The sequence below is a fragment of the Echinops telfairi genome, unplaced genomic scaffold, assembly GCF_000313985.2.
Source record: "Echinops telfairi isolate 266 unplaced genomic scaffold, ASM31398v2 ScPeMD7_7459;HRSCAF=8497, whole genome shotgun sequence".
Classification (NCBI taxonomy): domain Eukaryota; kingdom Metazoa; phylum Chordata; class Mammalia; order Afrosoricida; family Tenrecidae; genus Echinops; species Echinops telfairi.
Window position 1 is genome coordinate 7,051,430 of NW_022111359.1, and position 22,480 is coordinate 7,073,909.

At 56.4% G+C, this 22,480-nt stretch overlaps 1 protein-coding gene across 1 annotated transcript in view; it reads right to left on the reverse strand.

Annotated features, from left to right (window-relative positions):
• C3 (complement C3) overlaps positions 1-21,568 on the reverse strand; it is a 40,939-nt gene extending 19,371 nt beyond the window's left edge. The window contains exons 1-22 of the mRNA XM_004714235.2: positions 21,443-21,568; positions 19,545-19,737; positions 19,262-19,421; positions 19,027-19,097; positions 16,530-16,624; positions 16,338-16,420; positions 16,167-16,257; positions 15,922-16,024; positions 15,640-15,766; positions 14,824-14,939; positions 14,584-14,730; positions 12,433-12,642; positions 12,123-12,329; positions 11,014-11,172; positions 9,808-9,937; positions 9,231-9,302; positions 8,864-9,061; positions 4,497-4,605; positions 3,849-3,934; positions 1,364-1,503; positions 1,060-1,272; positions 35-101 (exon numbers count right to left, since the gene is read on the reverse strand). Coding sequence (XP_004714292.1) covers positions 35-101; positions 1,060-1,272; positions 1,364-1,503; positions 3,849-3,934; positions 4,497-4,605; positions 8,864-9,061; positions 9,231-9,302; positions 9,808-9,937; positions 11,014-11,172; positions 12,123-12,329; positions 12,433-12,642; positions 14,584-14,730; positions 14,824-14,939; positions 15,640-15,766; positions 15,922-16,024; positions 16,167-16,257; positions 16,338-16,420; positions 16,530-16,624; positions 19,027-19,097; positions 19,262-19,421; positions 19,545-19,737; positions 21,443-21,516 — 2,851 coding nt within the window. The 5' untranslated portion in view covers positions 21,517-21,568. The remainder of the gene's footprint in view (positions 1-34; positions 102-1,059; positions 1,273-1,363; positions 1,504-3,848; positions 3,935-4,496; positions 4,606-8,863; positions 9,062-9,230; positions 9,303-9,807; positions 9,938-11,013; positions 11,173-12,122; positions 12,330-12,432; positions 12,643-14,583; positions 14,731-14,823; positions 14,940-15,639; positions 15,767-15,921; positions 16,025-16,166; positions 16,258-16,337; positions 16,421-16,529; positions 16,625-19,026; positions 19,098-19,261; positions 19,422-19,544; positions 19,738-21,442) is intronic.
• Between the last annotated feature and the right edge of the window lie 912 nt (positions 21,569-22,480).

Here is a 22,480-nt window from a genome sequence, read left to right on the forward strand (position 1 = left end):
CCCCTCAAGCCCCACCCCTGCATACCACACTCACCTTTTCCCACTCTTTCCGGATCCAGAGTGCGAACGGCCACTGTTTTGTTCACTCTGATACCTTCGGGCTGCGCGTCGTTGGGGGAGGGGCAGGGATGGGGGTGGGGTCAGACAGAGGAGGTAGCTGAGTGAATGGTCCACACACAGGCAAGTGGTTGGCAGTTTTGCTCTGAGGACTGTTCCACCCCTGGCCCGCCTGCCTCTGCTGTGTGGCTGTGAACCAGACGTAACCACCCTGTGTCTTGCCTTTGCAGTACAGATCTCAGAGAGATTGTGGATTGGACTCTAGACCACTACACTCAAACGAGTAATTACCACCAAGCCGCTGGCACCTAGAGGAGCCCTGGTGGTGGAGTGGTTACGCAGTGGGCTGCTAACCACAAGGTCAGCGGTTTGAAACCACCGGTTGCCCCTCTGTAGATAGATGAGGTTTTCTACCCCTGGAAAGAATGAGTCTCACAAACCCACAGGAGCAGTTCTACTCTGACCTATAGAGTCACGAGGAGTCGGAAGCGATCCAATAGCAGTGAGTTTGGGCTTGTTGGGTTTTGTTTGTTTGTTTGTGGGGATGCTGAACAACAGTTTCCAGACCAGGGCAGACTAAGAAGAAATGCCTGGTGATCAACTTCTTTAAAAAAAAAAAAAAAGTCAGCCAGTGAAAAACAGACAGGGCTCAGCAGCTTGGTCTGTAACAGATGACCAAGGTGGTGAGGGCCAGGCAGCATTTCCTACCATGGTACACAGGCTGGGGGGCAAGGGGAAGACCATGAATTGGTGTGTGTGTTGGGGGGGGGCCTGTACTACTTGACAGCAGCCCAGGACAACATCCACAACCACAAAATATCCCTGAGATGAGGGCTCGAGTCATGTCTATCCCCTAACCCCAGGCTTGCTTCTGAAGTCCCTGAGCTGGGCACAGGGGCTGGTAGTGTCTCAGAGTCCAGGGGCCTCCACCCTGGAATGCCCAGACAGAAAAGAGGAGCCTTCCAGGCAGGCCCTGGGCAGCAGGCTTCTCCAAAGACTCACCACCACCTTCAGGATCTTCTTGACACCGTCGCTGACAAACTGGTTGAAGACGGCCGCCTTGACCTCCACCTCCTGGAACCCGATCTTCAGGGGGACAATGACGAAGGGGATGGACACGGAGGACTCCTCCTGGATCTCCAGCACCTGCTGGTGGCGCTTCTTGGCAGTGGCCAGGCTGCAGAAGGCTGGATTGTACAGCAATTCCACGCGTACCTTCCAGGGGCAAGAGGGGCTCAGGTAAGGGGCCTGCGTGCCCTGTTAGGCCACCCCCAGCCTCCGGGCCCCTGCCCCCTTGGGAACCCACCTTGATCTTATTCTTCTGGTAGTTGTAGAGGACGGCCCGGATCTCCACTTGCTCATTCCGGACCACCGAGTAGGGGAGCCGCAGGTCAATGAAGAAGTCCTGCATCACCCGGACCTCATAGGGCTTGGCCACACAGATCCCTACCCGGGTGGGGACCAAGCACAGTGGTCAGGGGCAGCGGGAGGGAGGGAGGGCGGCTGGACAGGGCCTGCTTTCTGGCCCAAGTCCCTGCTCTTCCGACAGCCTCAGTTTCCCTGTTAACCCACTGCCAGCAAGTGGGTTCAGACTCACAGCGACCCTATAAGTCAGAGTAGAACTGTCCCTGTGGGTTTCCGAGACCGTCAATCTTGACAGGAGCAGAAAGCCTCATCTTTCCCCTGCAGGACGGCTGGTGGGTTCACACTGCTGACCTTGTGGTTAGCAGCCTGCTATATCACCAGGGTGCCTTTGAAGTCCCATTAAGTAGACTATGACTCCACCTAGTGTGTGTGAAGGGAACAGCGGCCCGTGTAGCCTTCAAGCCTGTGACCTACTTGGAGTAGACGGCCAGGCCTTTCTTCCTGGTCTATAAGTTCCACTGAAACCTGTCCACCTTGGCTGACCTCGCTGGTCCTGGACATCCAGTGCCACCCGTCCCGGCATCACAGCAACACGCATGCCACTACAGGACGACGCACTGAGTTGTCGCTGTCTAATTGATTCCGGCTCGTGGCTCTCCTGTGAGTGTGCAGCGTAGAGCCGGGCTCAGTCCATGACGTTCTCCAGGCTCCGACCTTTTCGGAAGCAGATCACCAGACCTTGCTTTGGAAGTACCTCTGGGCAGGGGGCGGGGGGTGGGTTTGGCTCGAACCACCAGTCTTTGGGCTAACTGCTCTTGTCAGGTGCCTCTGAATCTGCTCCGATCCGTAGTGACCCCAAAAATGGCAGTAGGAAATGCTGCCCGGTCCTGTGCCAACTTCACAGTCATTGGCTTTGAGCCCGTGGTTGCCGCCGCGGTGTCAAGCCATCTCCTTGAGGGGCCGCCTCTTTTCCGATGACCCTCGGTTTTACCAAGCACGATGGCCTTCTCTAACGGTCAGCCTTTCCTGGTGACCTGTCCGAAGGCTCTCTACCTTCCTTTCTGAAGCGCTGGCTGGTTCCGTCTCTTCTGTGCTTGGTCAGGGTGCCGTCCGCACAGATGACGGTGACATTGGGCAGTTGCTCCACACTGTCCTTGCAGTTGGATTCCTACACCCATGTGTAGCCGGGGAAGAAGGCCTGTGTCACTTCTGGTTGTGAAGGGCCATCGAGCCAGTTCTGCTGGACCTGATGGGTCACAGAAGGACACACCGCCCGCTCCCGCGCCATCCTAACACCCGCCCTTCCGGTGGCGCCCGTGGTCACATCCACGGTGCCAATCCATCTCGCCTAGGGGAGGGTCTTCCCCTTTGCCACTGCCCTCAACTTGACTGAGCATGCTGTCCTCCTCCGGGGACTGGTCTCTCCTGATAATGTTGCCAAAGTACGTGAGACGAGTCTCCCCATCCTCACTTTAAAGAGCATGCTGCCGGACGTCTGTCTTCCAAGACAAACCCATTTGTCCTCCTGGAGGTCCCAGGGACTTTGAATAGTCTTCGCCAGTCCCGTCATTCCAATGCATCAGTTCCTCCTCCATCTTCCTCATGCTTTGCCCGGTTTCCCGCGCGCAGAGGGGAGATCGAAAATAACCTTGGCTCGTGTGTACTCTGCTCCTCCTAGTGCAGTGCCTGATCTTCAGGTCCTGGGCAGCAGATGGGAGTTCCTAACCGCGGCTGCCCAGGACCGTGGGCCTGGGTGACCAGAGGATCTGTAGCCGCACTATCCAGGGACCTTCTGGATGGCCGTTGCGCAGGAGAAACACGTTGCTGTCGTTAGGGGCCATCAAGTCAGTCCCACCCTATAGCGAGTGACCCTCTGCAGGACAGAAGGAAGCCCTGCCCGGCCCCGTGTCTTCCTCACAAGCGTTCCGCTGCCTGAGCCCACCGTTGCAGCCACTGTGTTCATCCCTTTCCTTGAAGGCTTCCCCCTTTTCCCCTTTGACAGCCGTCCGAGACGCCGTCGGGCGGCTCAAGGATGCACCGACCAATAACGCGCTGATTGGGAGCCTCGGGTGGCACGAGCACTGGACGGGCTCAGCTGCTGGCCAGAAGGTTGCAGGTTCAAGCCCACCCCAAGGTGCCTCAAGGGACAAAGAAAAGACCCGGTAATCTACTTGCGCAGTCTCCACCACTGAAAACCGTGCAGGCGAGCCCCGTTCGCCTCTGCACACATGGGGTGTCCACAAGAGTCAAGGGTGATTGCTGACTGTGTGGCAACGACAATGATCCTCTGCATACAACGAATGATGCCTAGCCCCCCCCCCTCCCCATAGCCAGGGCTCAGGATGTAAGCCACCCAGAAAATCCGGAGCCGCCCCCCACCGCACCCCCAGGCCCTTGTCCCAAGAATGGCCACCACCTCCTCTCACCTTTCTTATCGGACATGCTCACGGCCTGAATCTCCCATGTGGTGATGGAGTCTTTCAGAAAGATGTTCATGTTCTTGGTGGAGATTCTGGGTGGGAATGGGGGAGGCTGAAGGCATCAGGGGGTGGGGGAGGAGGGGCGGCCCAGGTAGGAAGCCCGGCTCCTGGCGCCCCACCTGGTACAGAGCGGAACTGCTCCAGAGGATTTTGTCGGAAGGATGGCTGCGTTAAGCACTCAACTACTAACGGAAACGGAGGTGGTTCGAGCCCACCCAGAGGCAGCTGGTCTGGAAGCTGCTTCTGAAAGGTCGCAGCCTTGGAAACACCCCTCTCCTCCCAGCAGTGGCTCCCGCTCCTGCCCCCCCCACCCACACACACACACAGGGTAGCCAGGTGTCAGAATTAACATGTTGATGACTAATGGTAACAACAACCTTAACTGAGGCAAGTCACCACGACGCTCTTCGCTGGAGCGCTAAGTGGATTTGAACCTGTCACCTGACGGTTATCAGCTGAGCACAAACCTGCCGTACTCCCCAGAGGCCAAGGGAAGGGAAGTGACGGGGCCTGGTGATGCAGGTAAATTAAATGGTGGGGTTTTCCATGGCTGGGGTGGGGACCCAAGCAGGGCTGGGGAGTTTCCGGACATACCCGTTTTTCCCTGGCTCTTTGAGATCCTCTGTGACCCACAGCCAGCTCTCAGGGAATTGGGTCCTGGACGTGATGTCTTCTTCTGGGATTATGTCTTCATCCAGCTCACCTGGTGGCGGGGTGGAGGTGAAGGTGGGGGAGGTCAGGGCAGATCTGCCCCCACCCCAGTCCCACTGAGCTACCGCTACAGCCCAGGAAAGAGTCTTAGCCACAAAACCCACCCAGCACCCCATTAGGACTTCCGTGAACTCCTACACTTTGTTGATCTTGGATGTTCCCCTGTCATGGATTTAGTTGTGGCCCCGCCCCCGCAAACAAAAAGTGTGTCAACTTGGCTGGGACTTGACGCTCAGTCTGATGTGATTATCCTCCCTTTTGAGCACTGACGTAATTATCCTCTGTGGTCCATCCTCCCTGCTGTGGTGGTAACCCAGGCCCAATTAGAGGCAGTTATGCTAATGAAGCAGCATCCCATCTACAAGGTTTTAGGCTGGATCTTGAATCAACAACCTCTTTCAGGATTCAGAAGAAATCAAGCCAGCAGAGGTCTGAGGGACCCTGAGCACTTACTACCAAGAAAGGGCATATCCATTGGACCCAGAGCCCCAGTGCTGAGAACCGCCTAGACCGAGGAAAGACTGATGCCCAAACACAGGGGGATCTCCAGGGAATGCCAGGCCCATGTCCATTGACGGGAGACAAGGACTTCCCCCAGACTCCACAGTAAGAGAGAGAGCCTTGCCCTAGAGCTGATGCCCTGAATTCAGGCTTGTCACTTTCTAAACGGTGACATCATACCCTGTAACACCATTCACTTATGGATTTTCTGCTATAACAGCACGAGAGAACTCAGACACTCGTTCCTCTTTTAAAAAAAACACAAAAAACTTATACAAGTAAAACTTATGTTTCATGGCTTCATGTGTATAAAGATTAATAAAATTCCAGTTGGTTTGTATTCACTTTGTGTCCTTCCATGTCAAAGAAATAGGAACATTTTTACGGGTCTTTCATGGGCCCAGGGCCTTATATTTGCTGTCCTCAAGAGGTATGTTAACCATGTAGGTTGAGAGTATCCCCAGACTTGATGGGGGCCACTGAAGATGGGGCGGCCTCTAGAACCATTGTATCACAATTAGCAAGCATTAGATTAAATTTCGACTCTCCAGGCGGCAGGTTGGCATCCTAACCCCTGCGCCTGTGGTTGTACTCGTTTGGGCCTGAGGTTTTCTTTGATTTGTGAAATGAGGCTCTCTCTGTGTAGTCTGGGTCCTAAACCTCATCGCTTCTGAGTGACAAGGAGCTGCAGAGACCTGGGGACAGGCAGGCACACTCAAGGGAAGACAGGCTACCCGATGGAAGGCAGGTAGGAGAACCTACAAGCCCAGGGCTGTGAGCCACTAGAGGCTGGACTGGAGTTCCTGGGTGAGTGGGTGTTCACACACGAGGCTGCTAGCCCAACGATTCCAGGGTCAAGCCCACCTCGGAAGAAAGGCCTGGCAATCTACTTCTCCAAAATCAGCCATTGCAATCCCTGGGGGCCTCGCAATGCCCAGACTCATGTGGGGTCACCATGAGGCAGGATGGACCTGTGGAGAACTGGTTTAGATAGATGATAGAAAGACAGATGATAGATGCTGATAGAGATGAAGGCTCTTCCCCTAGAGCCACATGCTGAATTCTGACTTTGGCTGCCTAAACTAGGAGTCCTGGTGGTTATCCACACAGTCGGCAGTTCGAAACCAGCAGCAGCTCTGAGGGAGAAAGACTAGGCTGTCTAGGCCCATAAACAGTTACAATCTCAGAAGCCCACAGGGGGTCACGATGAGTCCGTCTTGATTCGGCGGAAGTGAGTTTGAGCTGTTTAAATTGAGCTAAAAAGAAGGAGATGGTCGGCAAGATGGATGGACCCAGCGGATGGATGGACACAGCGGCTCATCAATGGGCTCGAACGTCAGAGCAATAGTGAGGATGGCACGCGACCAGGCGGTGTTTCACTTGTTTGTACAGAAGGTCGTGCTTAAGTCGGTTCGGAGCTGACTCAACGGCATCTGACAGCAGCAAACTGTGAGAAACTCCATACCTGTTCCTAAAAGCCACCCCCTTGTGGTGTCTCTGTTACAGTAGCTCTAAGAAACGAAGACAGCAAGAAAACCAGATTGGACTGGAATCGAATTCAACCCTGGCTGGGCTTTTGAAAACGTCTAATCAAAAAAATAATTAACGAGACTGTGTGTTCGTAACAGAATGAAAACAAAACACACCCCCTGCTGTGGGGTCCATTCCACCTCCTCGCCACCCTCTAGGGCAGAGAAGGACTGCTCCCTGGGGTTTCTGAGACGATCTTTGGGGGAGCAGCCAGCCTCATCTTTCTCGGCCAGAGCGGTGAGTGGGTTGGAACCCCTGACGCAGCAGCCCATAACGGAATGGCCCACATCTCCCGCAGGACTCTCTTCCTCTGTGGAATTTCGCCTCCTTTGTTATTTGTTGCCATAACAAGGAAGGGGGTGGAATTCCACGGATGCTAAAATCCACCCGGGCTCTGAGGGAAGCCATCCCTGGGTTAGCAGTCCCAGGGGCACTACCCAGAGCTGGCACCCTCCCACAGGCCTACAAACACGTCCCAGGAGCTTAGCTGTTTTGTTGGCTGTGGCAGGCTCGCTCTCCTTTGCTGAAGAAAGTCTCAGGGCTGCATCCCTGGGGCAGGGACTGTGGGGCCTGCCTAGGTAGCCCATCACTCACAGGAAGGTTGAATGTAAAACTCCTTCAAGCTCTTTGTTCTTGCAAAGAAGACTATGATCCTCAAAAGGGGACCAACAGGTAGTAATAGCATGACAAAGGGAGAAGAGAATTAAATCATCAAGGACTTGTCTTGCTTGGGTCCACAATCAATGCTCAGGGAAAGCAGCAGCCAAGAGGTCTACAGACATTGCATTAGGTCAATCTGCCGCACAAGACCGCTTTAAAGCGTTGAAAAGCAAGGATGTTCCTTTGAGGACTGAGATGCTCCTGACTGGCTGATGCCAGGGTTTTGTTTTTCTTTTCCAGTGGCCTCATCTGCATGTGAATAAGGAGGATGGAGGAAGACTCCGTGCATTTGAACGTGGTGCTGGCCAAGACTATTAAAAGTACCATGGGCTGCCAGAAGGACAGACAGGTCTATCTTGGAAGTACAACCAGCATGTCCCTTTGAAGCAAGGATAGCAAGACTTGGTCTCACCTTCTTGGGGTGTTAGCGGGAGAGATGAGGCCCTGGAGAAGGGCTTCGTGCCTGGGCGGGGAGAAAGGGTGACAGAGGATGATGTAAGTATGAGAATAATAAAGTATAATTTATCCAGGGTTCATGAAGGAGGGAGAGGGGGAAGATGAGGATCTCAAGGGCTCAAAGTAGAAAGAAAATGCTTTGAAAATGATGATGGCAGCATATGTACAAGTGTGCTTGATACAATGGACGGATGGATAGATTGTGAGAAGAGCTGTAAGAGCCCCCAATAAAAGTAGTTCATTAAAAAAAAAAAAAAGAAGGCTCTCAATGAGATGGACGGGCACCCGATGCATAACGACACCGCCAGGCCTGCCGAAAGACCTGTCTCACCTTGAGATCGATTGCCGGGTGTGGACAAAAAGGAGTGGCTGACAACACTGGGGCTCAGCGCCCCTCAGCAAGTGGCAGTTATGCCTCAGGTCCTTCTGTAAATGCCACGTGAGGACAGGATGTCTTCCCCCCTTAGACCAGAAGCATCCATCCCACCCACCCAGAGAGGGCAGTCTCCTGCTCAGTCAGGGACACCTCCCCCTTACAGAAGGGGCCTCCTATCCATATAGGGACATCCTTGCCCCCCCCCTTCCCCGGCCAACCTCAGACAGTGTGTCCTCCTCTCTCAGGGACACCCTCCTCCTGGAACCCCCTCCCTGGCTCAGAAACAGACACTCTTCCCCCTGAGACAGGGATGTCCTCCTCTTTCAGACAGGACCTTCTCCTTGTTAGATAGGGAGGTCCTCTCCCCACCCCAGGCAGGTGTGTCCTACCCCCTCAGACGGGTGTCCTCCCTCAGACAGAGGGGTATCCTCCTTCCTCAGACAGGGTGCCCTGCTCCTTTAGTGTAGTCCTCCCCCCTCAGACAGGGATGTCCTCCCCCTTCAGACAGGGATACTTCATCCTACCCCCCTCCCCACCTCAGAGACAATCTCCTCTCTCAGATAAGAGCCTCCTCCCACATCAGAGAGAGATTCCATCCCAGCACCTCAGACAGGGCCTCCTCCCCCTTGAGACAGGAACCTCCTCCTCCTCAGACAAGAACCCCTCTCAGGGTCAGGGCTGTCCTCCCCGCTCAGCCCCAGCCTCGGGCCCCTGCAGTCCCACTCACTCCTGGCCAGGTCCAGGGGGTTGTCCCTCCTGAGCTCGCTCCGCAGCTTGGCGATGTAGAGGCAGCAGTCCAGGAAGGCCTTGATGCACGACTCGCCCAGGACGTACTGGCTCCGGTGCTCGCACGAGAATCCCATGGGGTTCTCCCGCATGCCCCCTTCACAGCACTTGCGCAGCTCCTTGTCCTGGTACTGGCCCGCTGTGGGAGCCCATTAGACCCTCAGCCACAGGGCCTTGAAGCAGGAGGCACTCGGGGTAGACCCCAGGGAGAACTTCCCCAGGGTCAGGTGCTCCCCGCCTCCCTCGCTTGCTCCTACAAGGGGACCTGGGCCGGGTTCTGGGGCGCGGGGCGGGGCGTGGGCTCCCACCTTTGTCAGTCCTCTTCTCCATCAGCTGCACGGAGCGGCGGCGGCGGGTGGCTGGCTTCGGGCACTCGGGGTCTGAGGGGGCAGGAGGAGAGGGGCCGTGGTAGGTTAAGTGCCCACTGTGTGGCCTTGAGAAGCCCTGGTGCTATCGCGGTTGCACACTGGGCTGCTTATTGCAAGGTCAGCCACTCTGCGGGAGAAAGAGCTTTGTACTTACTCCCCTCAAGAGCTACAGTCTGGGAAACCCATAGGGGCAGGTCTAGCCCGTCCTGTGGGGTCACTATGGGTCGGCATTGGCTCGCTGGCAGTGAGGGGTTTTACTGTTTTCTTTTCTGGTTTCGGTGTGACCTCGGCTCTTTCCTTAGAGCAACAGGAAGTTCAGGCTGCCATGGCTCCCATTAACCAGATGGCAAAACTGAGGCTCGGAGAGAAGCAGTTCGCTAGTTGGTGGTAGAGGGAGGATTTAAATCCTGGTCCCCTGACTCCAGAGTCCTGCTCCTAACCACTGGGATGCACTGCCCCGAGGGTGTAGGGTAGAGGCACTGTCCCTTCCTGGACTGGACACTAGCTGCACCGTCACCTGTCCTGTCGATGGTCTGCAGGCCCTTGCTGGTCTGAAGGGCCAGGCCCGCATCCTTGAAGACGCCAGCAAAGTCCTTTCCGCTGCCTGGTGTGCAGCCAATATCTGCCTTCTCCACCACGTCCCAGATCTGTCGGGGAGAGGGGGCCAAGGACCGGGGTTGCTCAGCCCGGCAGTGCCTCCTCCAGGTCACCAAGATGCCTATGTGCCTCGCCCCAACCACATTCCCTAGTCCACCTAGTCCTTTCCCTGAGCACCCCTGTCCCCTGGGTACCCCAGCCCACCTTCTCCTCCCCCCACACCTTTCCCATGCCTATCCCTACCTATCCCCACCATCACCTACACCCTATCCCTGCCCTAATCTCCCCTCCCCGCCCAGCCCACCAGTCCCCCTTACCCAGCTCCATCTCCAACTCCATTATATCATCATTCCTAATTCTAGCCCCAGCCCCACCTCCAACCCAATGCCACCCTGAACTCCCCTCTCAACTCTTCTCCAACCCATCCTTCTCTCTGATCGCAATCCATCCATCATTCCCCACTCTGTTCCCATGCCCATCACCTCCATTCTCAACCCCATGGCCATCTGCATCCCCAGGCCAACGTCCACCCCATTCCTCACCCCATCTCCATTCTCCCTCCCACCTCATTGTCATCCCCATCTTCATTGCAACACACTGTCCAACCCCACATCCACCCTCCTCCCCAATCCTGAGCTCCCTCCCAGGCCCAGGCTTCCACACTGGGCGGCTCCAAAGCTGGCAGCGACTGGACCCTTGGAGCTGGGCAGTAAGGTGAAACTGCCCATTCCTCTGGCCATGGCGTTGTTGGGTGATGTCGGGTCACTTACAACTGGTAGTGGCCCTACAGTCAATGGAACGAAACACTGCCCGGTCCTACGCCATCCCCTGGTCATCCCTGCCTGTAGCCCTGGTCCATTTACAGTTTCCGCCTCCACCTCCACCCATCTCCGTAGCCACACCCTTCCTAAGCTCTGCTTCAACTCACTCCTTCCTCATCCATGCCAATCTCCACTGCAATCATCCCACGTTCCTGTCCATTCTAATCTCTATTTCTTGTCCTTTCTAATGTCTGCTACCGGCCCACACTTAGCCCCAGCCTGGCCCTTCGCTGTGTGCCCCAGCTCAGCCCCAGCCTTTGGCCCTTCCATCTTCTACCAGACCCTAGCTCAAGGCCGGTGCTTACCTTGCTCTGAGTCAGCTTGTTCTTCTTGTTTAGCACGAAGACACCCTTGTCCACAGCCACCAGCCCGACTCGGCTTCCTTGGTCACCTTCTATCTTAAGGGACATCTGCTGTCCTGGCAAATACGTCCTCTCATCCTTCCCTCCACCTTTGACCACCAGCTGAAGGGAGGACAGGGGTGTGAGGGGGGAGTTCACCCTCCGAGGCCCCAGTCCTGGGCAGTCAAGGTCAGTGGCGGTCCTGAGCTGGACCAAAGGAGAGAGAAAGGAGGGGTCTGGGAGAAGAGAGATAGACCGACTGATGACAGAGGTGGGAGCCAGACAGGAAGTCAGAGAAAACCTGGGGTGCAGAGATGCCCTGGGGCTGAAGTCCGGAGGGAAGAGGAGACAAAATGGACAGGAGGAAGAGGGAGGTGCCTTCTAGAGGAGAACCCCATTGTGCTAGCAGATGCCCCTCCATGCAAATGAAGCAACCCCCTTCTATGCAAATAAACAGCCGCTCCACGCAAATAAGGAGCTACATGTTGGGCTGCTAACTCACCAGCCAAGAAAGATGGAACTTTGTACTCCTATAAAGGGTCGCTGTGAGTCAGCATCAATTCGATGGCAGTGAGTTTAGTGTTGAGCGTTGGTGGCAAAGTGGTAATGCATTGGGCTGCCCACCACAGGGTCAACAGTTCGAAACCACCAGCAGCTCCCCAGGAGAGAGCTGAGCCTTTCTACTCTCATGAAGAATTATAGTCTTGGGAAACCCACCGGGGCGGTTGCTATGAGTTGGCATTGACCCCAGTGAGTTGGGTTTGGGTTTGGGGGTTCCATGCAAACAGAGAACATCTGCATGCAAATGCAAGAAAAAACCAAAACCCTCATGCAAAGGGGAACCTGTCCATGCAAATGAACACATCCTCATGTGGATGACAGGACCCCTCCACGCACAAGAGAAATGGCCCTCCCTGCTAACAGGATGCCTCTATGCAAACCGACAAGGGGCAGAGAGCTGACTCAGGGGGTGGGGTGGGGGGGGGCGGAGCTGGAGGGAGGCAAGGCGGAGAAGGCAGTGAAGAGGCTGCCATCCTCCAACGTATGTACGGGGAGAGACCCCGGCAGCTCACCGTGCCCATACAGGAGTCTTTGACGTCCACCCACACCGAGTCGGCCACGATCTCCCTCTGGCCATTGGTGCCCATCATCGTGTAGTAAGCCACCAGGCGGAAGGAGGGGATGAAGTCCGTGGTAATGGTCAGCGGGAGCACCACCAGGTCCTGGCCAGGTGCCCGTGCCTGGCGTCCTGCCTTCAGCAGCTTCCCCTTGTTCATGACCTGGGGAGACATGGAGGAGGGAGGAGTCAGGGAGTGGGGTGGCGGGGAGAGCCCTGGCGGGGCTGGAGGGGCAAGGAGGAGGGGGGCAGCAGGTGGCACGGACCAGGTAGGTGTAGTACTGGATATTCTTCTGCACGTTGGGGTCTGCTCGCAGGTGGAAGTTGACGTTGAGGGTCTCGCCTGGCTTGAGCTCGAAGCGGGGCACAGACAGGTGCAGGAAGTTGTTGGAGTTCGCCATGGTGCTGTAGGGGAGGGCCTGCATGGTCCTGGAGGCCTGCCGGCCCTCAGGGATGTTGTCCTTGTTTGTTCGCACCTGGGTGGGGACAGGTGTGTTAATAATGGCCCCAGAGGGCCCACAGCCACGTCCCAGGAACCTGGCCCAAGGCTAGTTGGAGATCAGGATGTTAAGAGTGGAAGCAAGTGGACAGCAGCCAGTTTGGTTATTTGTTTGTTTGGTTTGTGTCTGGGAGGGGCAGGGGGCAGTGGCAGAATTCTTGCTTTCCATGCAGGAGACCCGTTCATTCCTAGCCAGTAGCTCTCAAGCACGGCCACACCCCTCATCTGCCAGTGGAGGCTGATGTGTTGCCAGGATATGGTGGCAGTTAGATTTTATGTCAACTTGCCCCTGTGTGAAAGTGTAGAGGGTGGAGTCCGGCGGACCAATCAGGTAGCAGCCTGGTGATGCCTTCTTGGGGATGTGGTCTTTTATAAGGGAACCTCGCCTCTCTCGGCCCCTTCCTGCTTGCTGGCACTCTGTGCCACATGGGGCCACCCGACCCTGAGAACTGTCAGCACCCTTCCATGTTCCCAGCAACTTTGGATCCATGCCACTGCACCCACCAGCTTGTGCTATCCCCGCATCCCGCTTTTCTCTGTGTCCTTGGTCTCGGGTCTGAAGCGGGTCCTGGTACCTGACATATTGGACCTGGGGAATGGTCTGGGCTGGGACGCCTTCTCTTACACATAAAACCATAAAACTTCTTCTTGCTATAAAGTTCTCATATAGGAGTATTGCTGGTTTTGCTTCTCCAGACAACCCGGCCTAACACAGACACTGAACGGGTTTCCCTGAGACTTTCAGGCAACAACAGACCAGGAAGAAAGGCCTGGCGAGCTGTTTCCCAAAATTGGCCAGTGAAAACGCATTAGACCAACAGAAGTTTGACCCCCCAGCTGGTCATGGGATTGGCACAGGACCAGGCAGGGCCTCTTTCCATGGGACCAGTTGAGTCAAGGTTAAGTCCATTACAGCAACAGCAAGGGCGAGTCAAAGAAGAATGCTGGAAGCACAGGTGGGAGAAAGAGCAGATGATGCCACACAGCTTGCTGGGAAGGTGGAGGAGGAAGTCATCAGCCAAGGGCTGGAGCGGCCTGTAGAAGCTGGGAAAGGTGCCTGAGCCATGTCCCCTCCCAGTGGGGTGCCACACAGCCAGGCCACAAGAGCCAGGAGAACTGAGCCCTCTGTGCGAATGCATATGTTGCAGGGCCCCAGCAAGATCCAGGGTCCGTGTGTGTGTGTGTGTGTGTGTGCGCGCGCATGCGCGCGTGTCCGGGGGATAAACACATGCAGAAGAGGCCCATCCATGGCAGGCCGGTGACAGACCCCACTGCAGAAATGGCAGGGGCCCTCTATGCAAATGGAGACCCCTCTCTGTCCAGAAAGAGGACCCTCACCGGACAAAGGAGCCCCCCTCCTATGCAAACCAGACCCCACTGTGCAAAGAAGGGGCTGCTTGGTGCAAAGGTCACGAGCCCAGTGTACAAACGTGAACCCCTCTACACAAATGAAGACATCCCCACACATATGTAGGACCCCTTGGTGCCAGCAGGGAGCCCCCACCCTAGGCGGATGAAAGTGATCTATGTAAGTGACCGAACCCCACTGTTCAAAAATAGAATCCCTCTGTGCAAGAGGCTGAACCCCTTCCTGCAATCATCGGGGCCCCACTGACATTCAAGGAGGGTTGAATGCAAGGGAACATCTGGTATGCAAATGAGAACCCGCTAGACCAATGAGAGTCCTTGTGCAAATGAGAAATGCCTCTGTGCAAGAGGCTGGCCCCTTGGAGCAAATATTAGGGTCCCACTGTGCGAATGGGGACTCGTCTGTGCCCAGGAGGAATCCACTGTGCAAATGAGGGTTCCTTTATGCCAATGAGGCCCCCTTTTCTCTACCTGTAGCAGGACCCCTATGTGCATGGGAAGGGGTCTTCCTGGGGGGGAAGTGGGTGGCTTCCTGGAGCGAGCGACTCACGGTGATGGTCTCGGGGCTCCGGCTGTCTCGCATGTTGACGCTCAGCTTGGCCACCCCATCCTCCTGGGTTAAGGACTGCACCTTGGTGCCCTGGACCATGACGGGGACTTGGCCGGCTGGGGAGCCATCGGGGTTCGTCACGAAGACCTGTTGGGGATGGACGAGGGCAAGTGGAGGAGGATCCAGAGGGGTGGAGAGTCAGGGGGCAAGGTGGGTGTAAAGCCCCGTCCAGGGTCTCACCATGAGGTCAAAGGGCATGGCTGGCTTGAAGAACTTGGGCGTCTTGGTAAAATGGATCTGGTAGGGGGAGACCACGATGGGGATCCCGCTGAGCTCCGCTTCCACCATGTCACTGCCTGGGAGGGGCAGGGGCAGCCGTGAGGACAGATGTCTTTTTTCCCCTCAGACTGGGCCTGCCTCCTCCAGCTGCCCCCCTCTGCACACTTGGACCCCCCCCCTGCACACTGCACCCCATCTGGATACGGGGCCTGCTCCTCCCACTGGCTCCTCTCCACCTGAGTCTCTCCCCTAGACTGGGCCTCCCTGTACCCTTCTCAGACCAGCCCCTCCACCCGCAGCCTGTCCCAAGCTGGGCCTCTGTGCTGAGGCAGGGCCTCTACCCTCAGACAGGACTTCCCCCTCGGACTGGCCCTCCCCCCTTAGACTGGACTGGACCTTCCCCCTCAGACTGGACCTCCCTGCTCAGACAGGACTGGACCTGTCCGCTCAGACAGGACTTCCCCCTCGGACTGGCCCTCCCCCCTCAGACTGGCCCTCCCAGCTCAGACAGGACTGGACCAACCCCCTCAGATAGGACTTCCCTCTCAGACAGAACTGGACCTCCCCGCTCAGACAGGACTGGACCACGCCCCTCAGACAGGACTTCCCTCTCAGACTGGACTGGACCTCTCCCCTCAGACTGGACCTCCCCGCTCAGACAGGATTGGACCACCCCACTCAGACAGGACTTCCAGCTCAGACTGGACTGGACCTCCCCCCTCAGACAGGGCCTCCTGCGCCCTGGGACAGGTGCTCCCCTCCGTGCGCGGGCCTCACCCGAGTGCAGGATGACCGTGGCAGACACATACAAGGACTTCCCCACCAGGGCATCAGCCTGCGAGGGCTGCACCCCTTTCAGCAGGACATCTCGTCTCAGCACTGCCTCCCCGACACCGTCCTCTATCTGCGGGGACATGAGCGCTCAGAGGGGTGTAGGGGGCAGGGCGGGGAGGGGGGCGACTCTGGGGCCAGGGGACATGATGGGTGTGTCTGAGAGGGTGAAGAGAGCTGTAGGAAGCTCAGGGGGCGGAGAGGCTCAGGGGGCCCTGGGCCAGGTACCAGGACTCGGCTGAGGGACTGGGTCAGCGAAATCCTCTGGTCGCCGTCCTGCACGCCGAAGATGACGAAGGCCATTCCCTCCACGCTCTTCCCATACAAGAACCTGTGGAGGCCAGGAGGGTCTCAGCGCCGCTCCGCCTGGCCCCGCCCACACCGCCCGCCTGGCCCCGCCCACACCACATGCCCGGGCCCCGCCCACCTTGGCCCCGCCCAGTCCGTGGCACTGCCCCGGTCCCACTCCTCACCGGGCTTTGATGGTGACCGGCAGGCCCTTGGGGTCATCAATGTAGTAGAATTTCTCCGCTGGCTCCAGCTGGACCTCAAAGCTCGGCAGCACTGCGCGGGGAGAGAGGACGTTAGTGGAGCAAGAACCGGAGATCAGGGCTGGGGGCCCCACCCGCAGCGTCATCTCTTACCGTATTCCTTCACCTCAAACTCCTTGGAGAAAACCTGCTGTGGGCTGTCCTCGTAGTGGGCTACGATCTTCCATTGCCCCATGCTGGAGGGGGGCAGGGAGGCCCGGGTGAGTGTCCCACAGCCTGGCAGCCCCCACCGCCCTCTCTGAGGACCCAGGAACCCCAGCCCCCCTCCTGGAGGGTTTGACATACTTCACCAATTCCGGAATGTCCCAAAGCAAGGACAAGATGCCAAACTGGTTTTGAGAAGTCATGGGGTCTCTCTTGACGGGAACGCCATCAGGTGTCTGGGAGCAGACGCAGGAGGGGCGTCAGCGGTCAGCCCAACCCTTTGGCTCTTCCCACCTCTCCTGTCCCAAGCCCTCGCTGCACCAGGAGCAGCCACCCTGAATTCAAATCACGATGGTGCTGGTTGCCAGCGGAGGCAAGCAAGTTCCTGCATCTCTCTGTACTTCATTTGCATATCCTCAAAATAGCGACGATTATTGGCTCAGGGCAGAAGTAACATATAACCATGAACTCATTGTTATCAGTGACCCCGAGGAATAATAATAACTAGCATGGAGTAAGCACTAATTATCCAGACACTATGATAATATAAAGTCTTGGGCTACTAATCACAAGGGTCAGCAGTTTGAAACCCACAGGGGGCATTTCTACTCTGTCCTAAAGGGTTGCTATGAGTCAGAATTGCCTCAGTGGCGGTGAGTTTGAGGGTGTTTTTTGGGGGGCGGGCTGCTAAGTATGTCAGTGAAACCCCGGTGACATAGTGGTTTACACATTGTGCTGCTAAACCGCAAGGTCAGCAGTTGGAAACCACCAGTCGCTCTGAAGGAGAAAGACGAGTCTTACTCCTCCCATAAAGAGCCAGGAGAGAGCTGTCACTGGTCAAGGACCTCGTGCTTGGTAAAGCAGCGGGGCAGCGAAAGAGGGGGGCCCTCAAGGAGAACGGACAGGCCCAGTGGCTGCCACAAAGAGCTCAAACACAGGGGCAACTGTGAGGACGGCACAGGACAGGACGGCATTGTGTTCTGCTGTGCAGAGGGTCGCTACGGGTCAGAACCAACTCGGTCGTACCTAACAACAGCAGCAACAACGAGGTGCAGGCTCCGTAACTCAGAGCCAGTTCCCCCTGCCCAGTAGGGGTCCTTGTGAGTCAGGTGGACTTGGTGGTGGTGAGTTTGTTGGCTTTGTTCAATATGTTAGTAGGCTGAGCCACATGTAGCTGCTTGCGTTGCTTCTTGACTGTGTGTTGTCCAACTTCACACACACGTTCATCAGTTGCCAAAGGTTAAAGGTCAGGAGGCCTCCCTTAAAAACAGGCTCCTCAGGCTCCTCGTGGAAGTCAGGAAGTACTGTGAATGAGCTGGGTGCTGCGCGGCTAACCACCAGGTCGTCAGATCCAGCCCACCAGGGACTCCAAGGGAGCAAGACGTGAGTCGGAATTGACTTGGTGGCGGTGGGTTGGGTTTCGTTTTTGGGGTGTATGTGGTTGGAAGGTCAGCTCTAGGAGGGGCCACAGGGTTTTCTTAGCTGGGGCCTTTACTGATGGAGCTAGATCACCAGGCCTTTCTTCTGAGGTACAGAGGGGGTGAGTTCAACTATCAACCTTGAGGTTAGTAGTCGAGTGCAAACTGTGAACACCACCTAAGCCCAAATGCCAAGCCACTGCTGCGGGGTCCATTCTGACTCCTAGTGAGCCTAGAGGACAGGGTAGAACTGCCCCTATGGGTTTCTGAGCCTCTGACTCTGCCCCAAAACAGACTGCCTCGTCTTTCTCCCATGATCCATTGACCTTTGGGTTAAGGGCCAGACTCTTTAACTGACAGTGTCCCCAGGACTCCTCTGTACCACCCCCAACCCCCAGAGACTGTCTGTTACTTGCTTCCAACCCAAGTCAGTGCTATATCAAGTCCATTCTGACTCCCAGAGACCCCATAGGACAGGGTAGAACTGCCACAGTGGGTTTCGGAGAGTGTAACTCTTTACTAGAGTGGAAAGCCTCCTTTTTCTCCTGTGGTGTAGTTGGTGGTTTCAAACTGCTGACCTGATGGTTGGCAGCTCAATGCAAAACCACTGTGCCACCAGGGCTCCTATGTCACTTGCTTTGTCCTTCCAAATGCTGTGAGGAGGAACGCCCTTCCACAGACGCCCTCCCTCGCTTTTCCCCTCCTCCAGGTCTGGAGGGAGAGGAGAGAGAGAGAGAATTTGAAGGGAAAGGCAGGGTGTGCAGGGCCCTGTGGGCCATGGGAGGACTCTGGAGGACCCGAGCCCTGGAGGGCTGTGGGCAGAGTAGGACAGGTGCCCTCAGGCTGCTGCAGGGGGAACAGACTAGGTAGAATGATCTGTCATTGTCCCCGGTGGCACCGTGGGTTAAGGGCTAGAGTGCTAACCATTGGTGTTTCAAACCCACCAGCCACTCCAGTGCGACAAAGATGTGTCTGTCTGCTCCCGTAAAGATGTATAGTCTCAGAAACCCTGTGGAGCCAGTCCACTCTGCCCAGGAGGGTCCTTATGAGTGGGCTCGTGTTGGGTTATTATCCTCGTCTTCCGATGTGGCTATTGGGACTTAGGAAGGTGAAAGGACAAGCCCAGAGTCACACAGTGTCCACAAGCACTGTGTTGGTGTCTCTGTCTCTTCCTCTTGATCTCCCTCCACCCTCCTCTCTGCCCCCTGGCTCTTGAGTACCTCGATGGTGACAACCACGGTCCGACTCATGGGCAGCAGGTCCTGGTCCACAGAGAAGATTCGGTAGAGGACTGGGGGCAGGGAGCAAAGAAAGGAGACCTTTTATTTAGTATCTGCCTGCTCCATGTACCTACCGCTGTCACCAAACTCCCTGACCTGTGGAGCCCCTGATCTGTAGGGCTCTCACCTGAGAACCCCCTCACCTGTAGAGGCCCTCCCCTGTGGGGCCCCTCACCTGTCGAGCCCGGAGTGTAGATGGTCTTGTCTGTCTGGATGAAGAGATAGCCACTCTGCTGGCTGACCAGCACCACCTTCTTCAGTATGATGGTCCCGAAGGCCGCCTCCACGGTCACAAACTTGTTCCCTTTGGTGGCCTTCAGGTCCTTGGCTGGGATCTAGGCACAGGACCAGGTATTCTAGGGGTCTGCCACGGGCCCGCGCATCCCTACCCCCACACCCCAGGTACTGGAGCTCTGGAACGGAAGGGGCTGTGAGGGCCGGCGCCAGCCCATGCCCACCTTCATGGTGATGGTGCCCAGGTGGCCATTGGCGGGGGTCAGCACGGTGTTCTCGCTGGATAGCACGTGCTTCTTGGCCGGGAAGTCGTGGATGGTGACGGTGACCGGAACGTTCCCTTGCACATCGTGAGCCTCCAGGACCACGATCTCGGGGTTCTCCAGCCGTATCACATTGGGGGTGATCATGGAATACCTGGCGGGAGGTGCCATGGGGCAGCGCTCTAAGTCCAGCCCCCTTCCCTGAGGACTGGGGCAGGCACTTGGGATCTGGAGGGCAGCCAGGGGCCGCTTGGGGTTTGGCCAGCCCTGCTTCTCCATCCGCATTCCTGGCCCCTCCTTCAGCGGGAGCCGCCCCCTCCTCCCCCACACAGTCACCTGACCCCCCACCCCCAAGCCCAGCCTGACTTGAGATACTCGGGCAGGAGGACAAGGCCAGAGGGCAGAACCTGAACCTCTCATGGCCTCTAAACGCCCCAACCCACAAACACCCCCAAATTCGGCCTCTAGGCAAGCCAGGTGTGTTAGGGTAAAACAGGGCGCAGGGCTTTGCCCGGCCGGTTCTTCAGAAGCGGATCACCAGGCCTTTCTCCGGAGGCCCCTCAGGGTGGACTCAAGGGCATTTCTTGTTTCCTCCCCCCAGGGACACCCCCGGCCCTCCCACAATGCAGCTGTCCTTGCTGTTTCCAAGTTTTTTATGCCGCTTTGCTTGGGTCAAAGGCTTACAGGAGTGAGTACCTGTTTGGCTTGCCCAAAGACATCCAAAGGGAATATTTTGCTTTTTTTGTGGGGGGTGGGGACCAAAAAGCAAAAACCAGTCATTCGCTCAGCATTTGCTTTGCAGTGAGCAGGGCGCCCCTTCTGCAGCGGGAGTGGCGCCCCAAGCTCCTTCCCCGGGAACTACATAGCGCAGCCCTAATTTCTATGTGACAGGGTGTGCTTGTCCTATCAGCAGGGCGCTCACTTAGTGTCAAGTGCTCTCTGAGGTGCTAGGTGTTCGCAGGGCAAGGGTTGGGAAAGCCTCCTCAGGTCGGAGAACAAAATTAAGAGTCATTCCTTCTTGGCTTTCAGCCACTTGGGCTTATGCAAGATTTCATTCCTGCAGACCCCCATCGCTCTGTGGACCCGCCCAGACCGCTAACACCCAGTCCTGTAACTATCCAAATCTACACATGGATGAAAACTCTCCGGATTTCAGACCACCAAACCCTAACCCCTATTACAAACCCTAATCCCTATTACACCAGAACCCCTATTACAAACCCTAACTCCTATTACACCACAACCCCCCTCCAAACTTCAAAATCCTGTAACCCAAACCTACAAAGCCCAAGTCATTGCAACCACATGGTACACAAAGCCAGAAACCCTGACCAAACCAAACCAAACTCACTGCCCTCGAGTTCATGCCCGCTCACAGCGACCCTATAGGAAAGGTGGACCGGCCCCTGTTTCTGAGATCAGGAGTAGAAAGCCCTGTCTTGCTTCTGTGGAGCGGCTGGTGGTTTCGAACTGCTGCCCTTGAAGTTAGCCCTACCCCCAAATCTGTAAACATTTAAAGTCCAAACAGAACAGGCTGCAAGCCACGGAATTCCACAAACACACCCCCTGCAAGCAGCCCAACCCATTGGCAGGCCAAATTTAGGGAGTCTCCTCTGCCCATCAGGAGCCCAGGTGGTGCTAACCGGAAGGTCAGTGGTTTGAGCCCACCAGCCACTCCAAGGGAGAAAGGAGAGGCAGTGTGTTCCCATAAAGATGACAGTTTCAGGACCCCTGCAGGGTAGTTCTACAGGATCGAGTCAAAATCTGCTTGACTCAGTGGGTGCCCAGTGTACCCTGGATTCTGCGGGGATCTGGGCCCTAAAGAAACCTTGTTGAGGGGGAGGGTGGTGACTACTCACAGAGGGTCTCCCAGGGCCAGGGGCAGGCTGGTCAGCAGCAGCAGCAGCAGGCTGGGACCTGAGGCAGGTCCCATGGTGCAGGGATGATAGGGGGACAGAGGGACAGAGGGACGGAGGGAGAGGACTGGGAAGTGTGAATGCAGCCCTGGACACAGTCTCTTATCTGCCCTCGGCCCTTTCCCCGCCTCCTGCCCCTCCCTGGGGTGGCCCCAAATTTCTCAATACTATTTCCTAAGTTTTCCAATCCCTGGGGCCAGCATGTCCTGGGGTGAGTGACCTATGGGCAATTCTCCTCCATCGTGAATACCTGCCCCCTGGCCTGGCTTCCTGGGGTCAGGGCCAGTCTGTGCAAGCGAACTTTCCTTATTGCAGCCACTTTGTGATGCAGACATACTGAAGTGCAGGCGGGGGCAGGGAGCAGGGAGGCTAGATTCCTGAGCTGTGCACGCATGCATCATCAAACCTTCCTAGGAATCCTACTCTGTGATGGGAGCTGGAGCCCCAGAGGACCTGCTGGCCTGACTCCTGGAAGCTTCCATGCCAGGGGGAGGGGCAGAGCCCATCACGGAAAGCCCCAGCTCCATGGCAGGGTTGAAAAAGAATTCTGCTTCTTGGAAGGTCAGGGAAAGGTTTGGGGAGGAGGGGATATTTCAGCAGGATATATATTCAGGGGCTATTTCTTCGAAGGATGTATAGGAGTTCCCTTCCAGGTGCACATGCTTTCTGAGGGAAAACAGAACAAGCTACAGTCTTAGAAACCCAGTTCCACGCTGCCCTATAGGGTCACTATGAGCTGGCATCTACTCAATGGAAGTGTGTGTGTGTGTATGTTAGGGTTTCCTTAAAGGCGCTGTGTGGAGAAGTGTCTGAACCTGTATGTGTGCGTCTGTGCTTGTAAATGCATAAGCTCTCACTGGTTATAAACAGACACGAGTATTTGGTTACATGGTCGCATCAAGATGAACGGCCTCGGTGGCGGGCAACAGAGGTGGGAGCAAGGCTACCTTTGGTGGTGGTGTGGTGTAGTGGGCTAGGCGG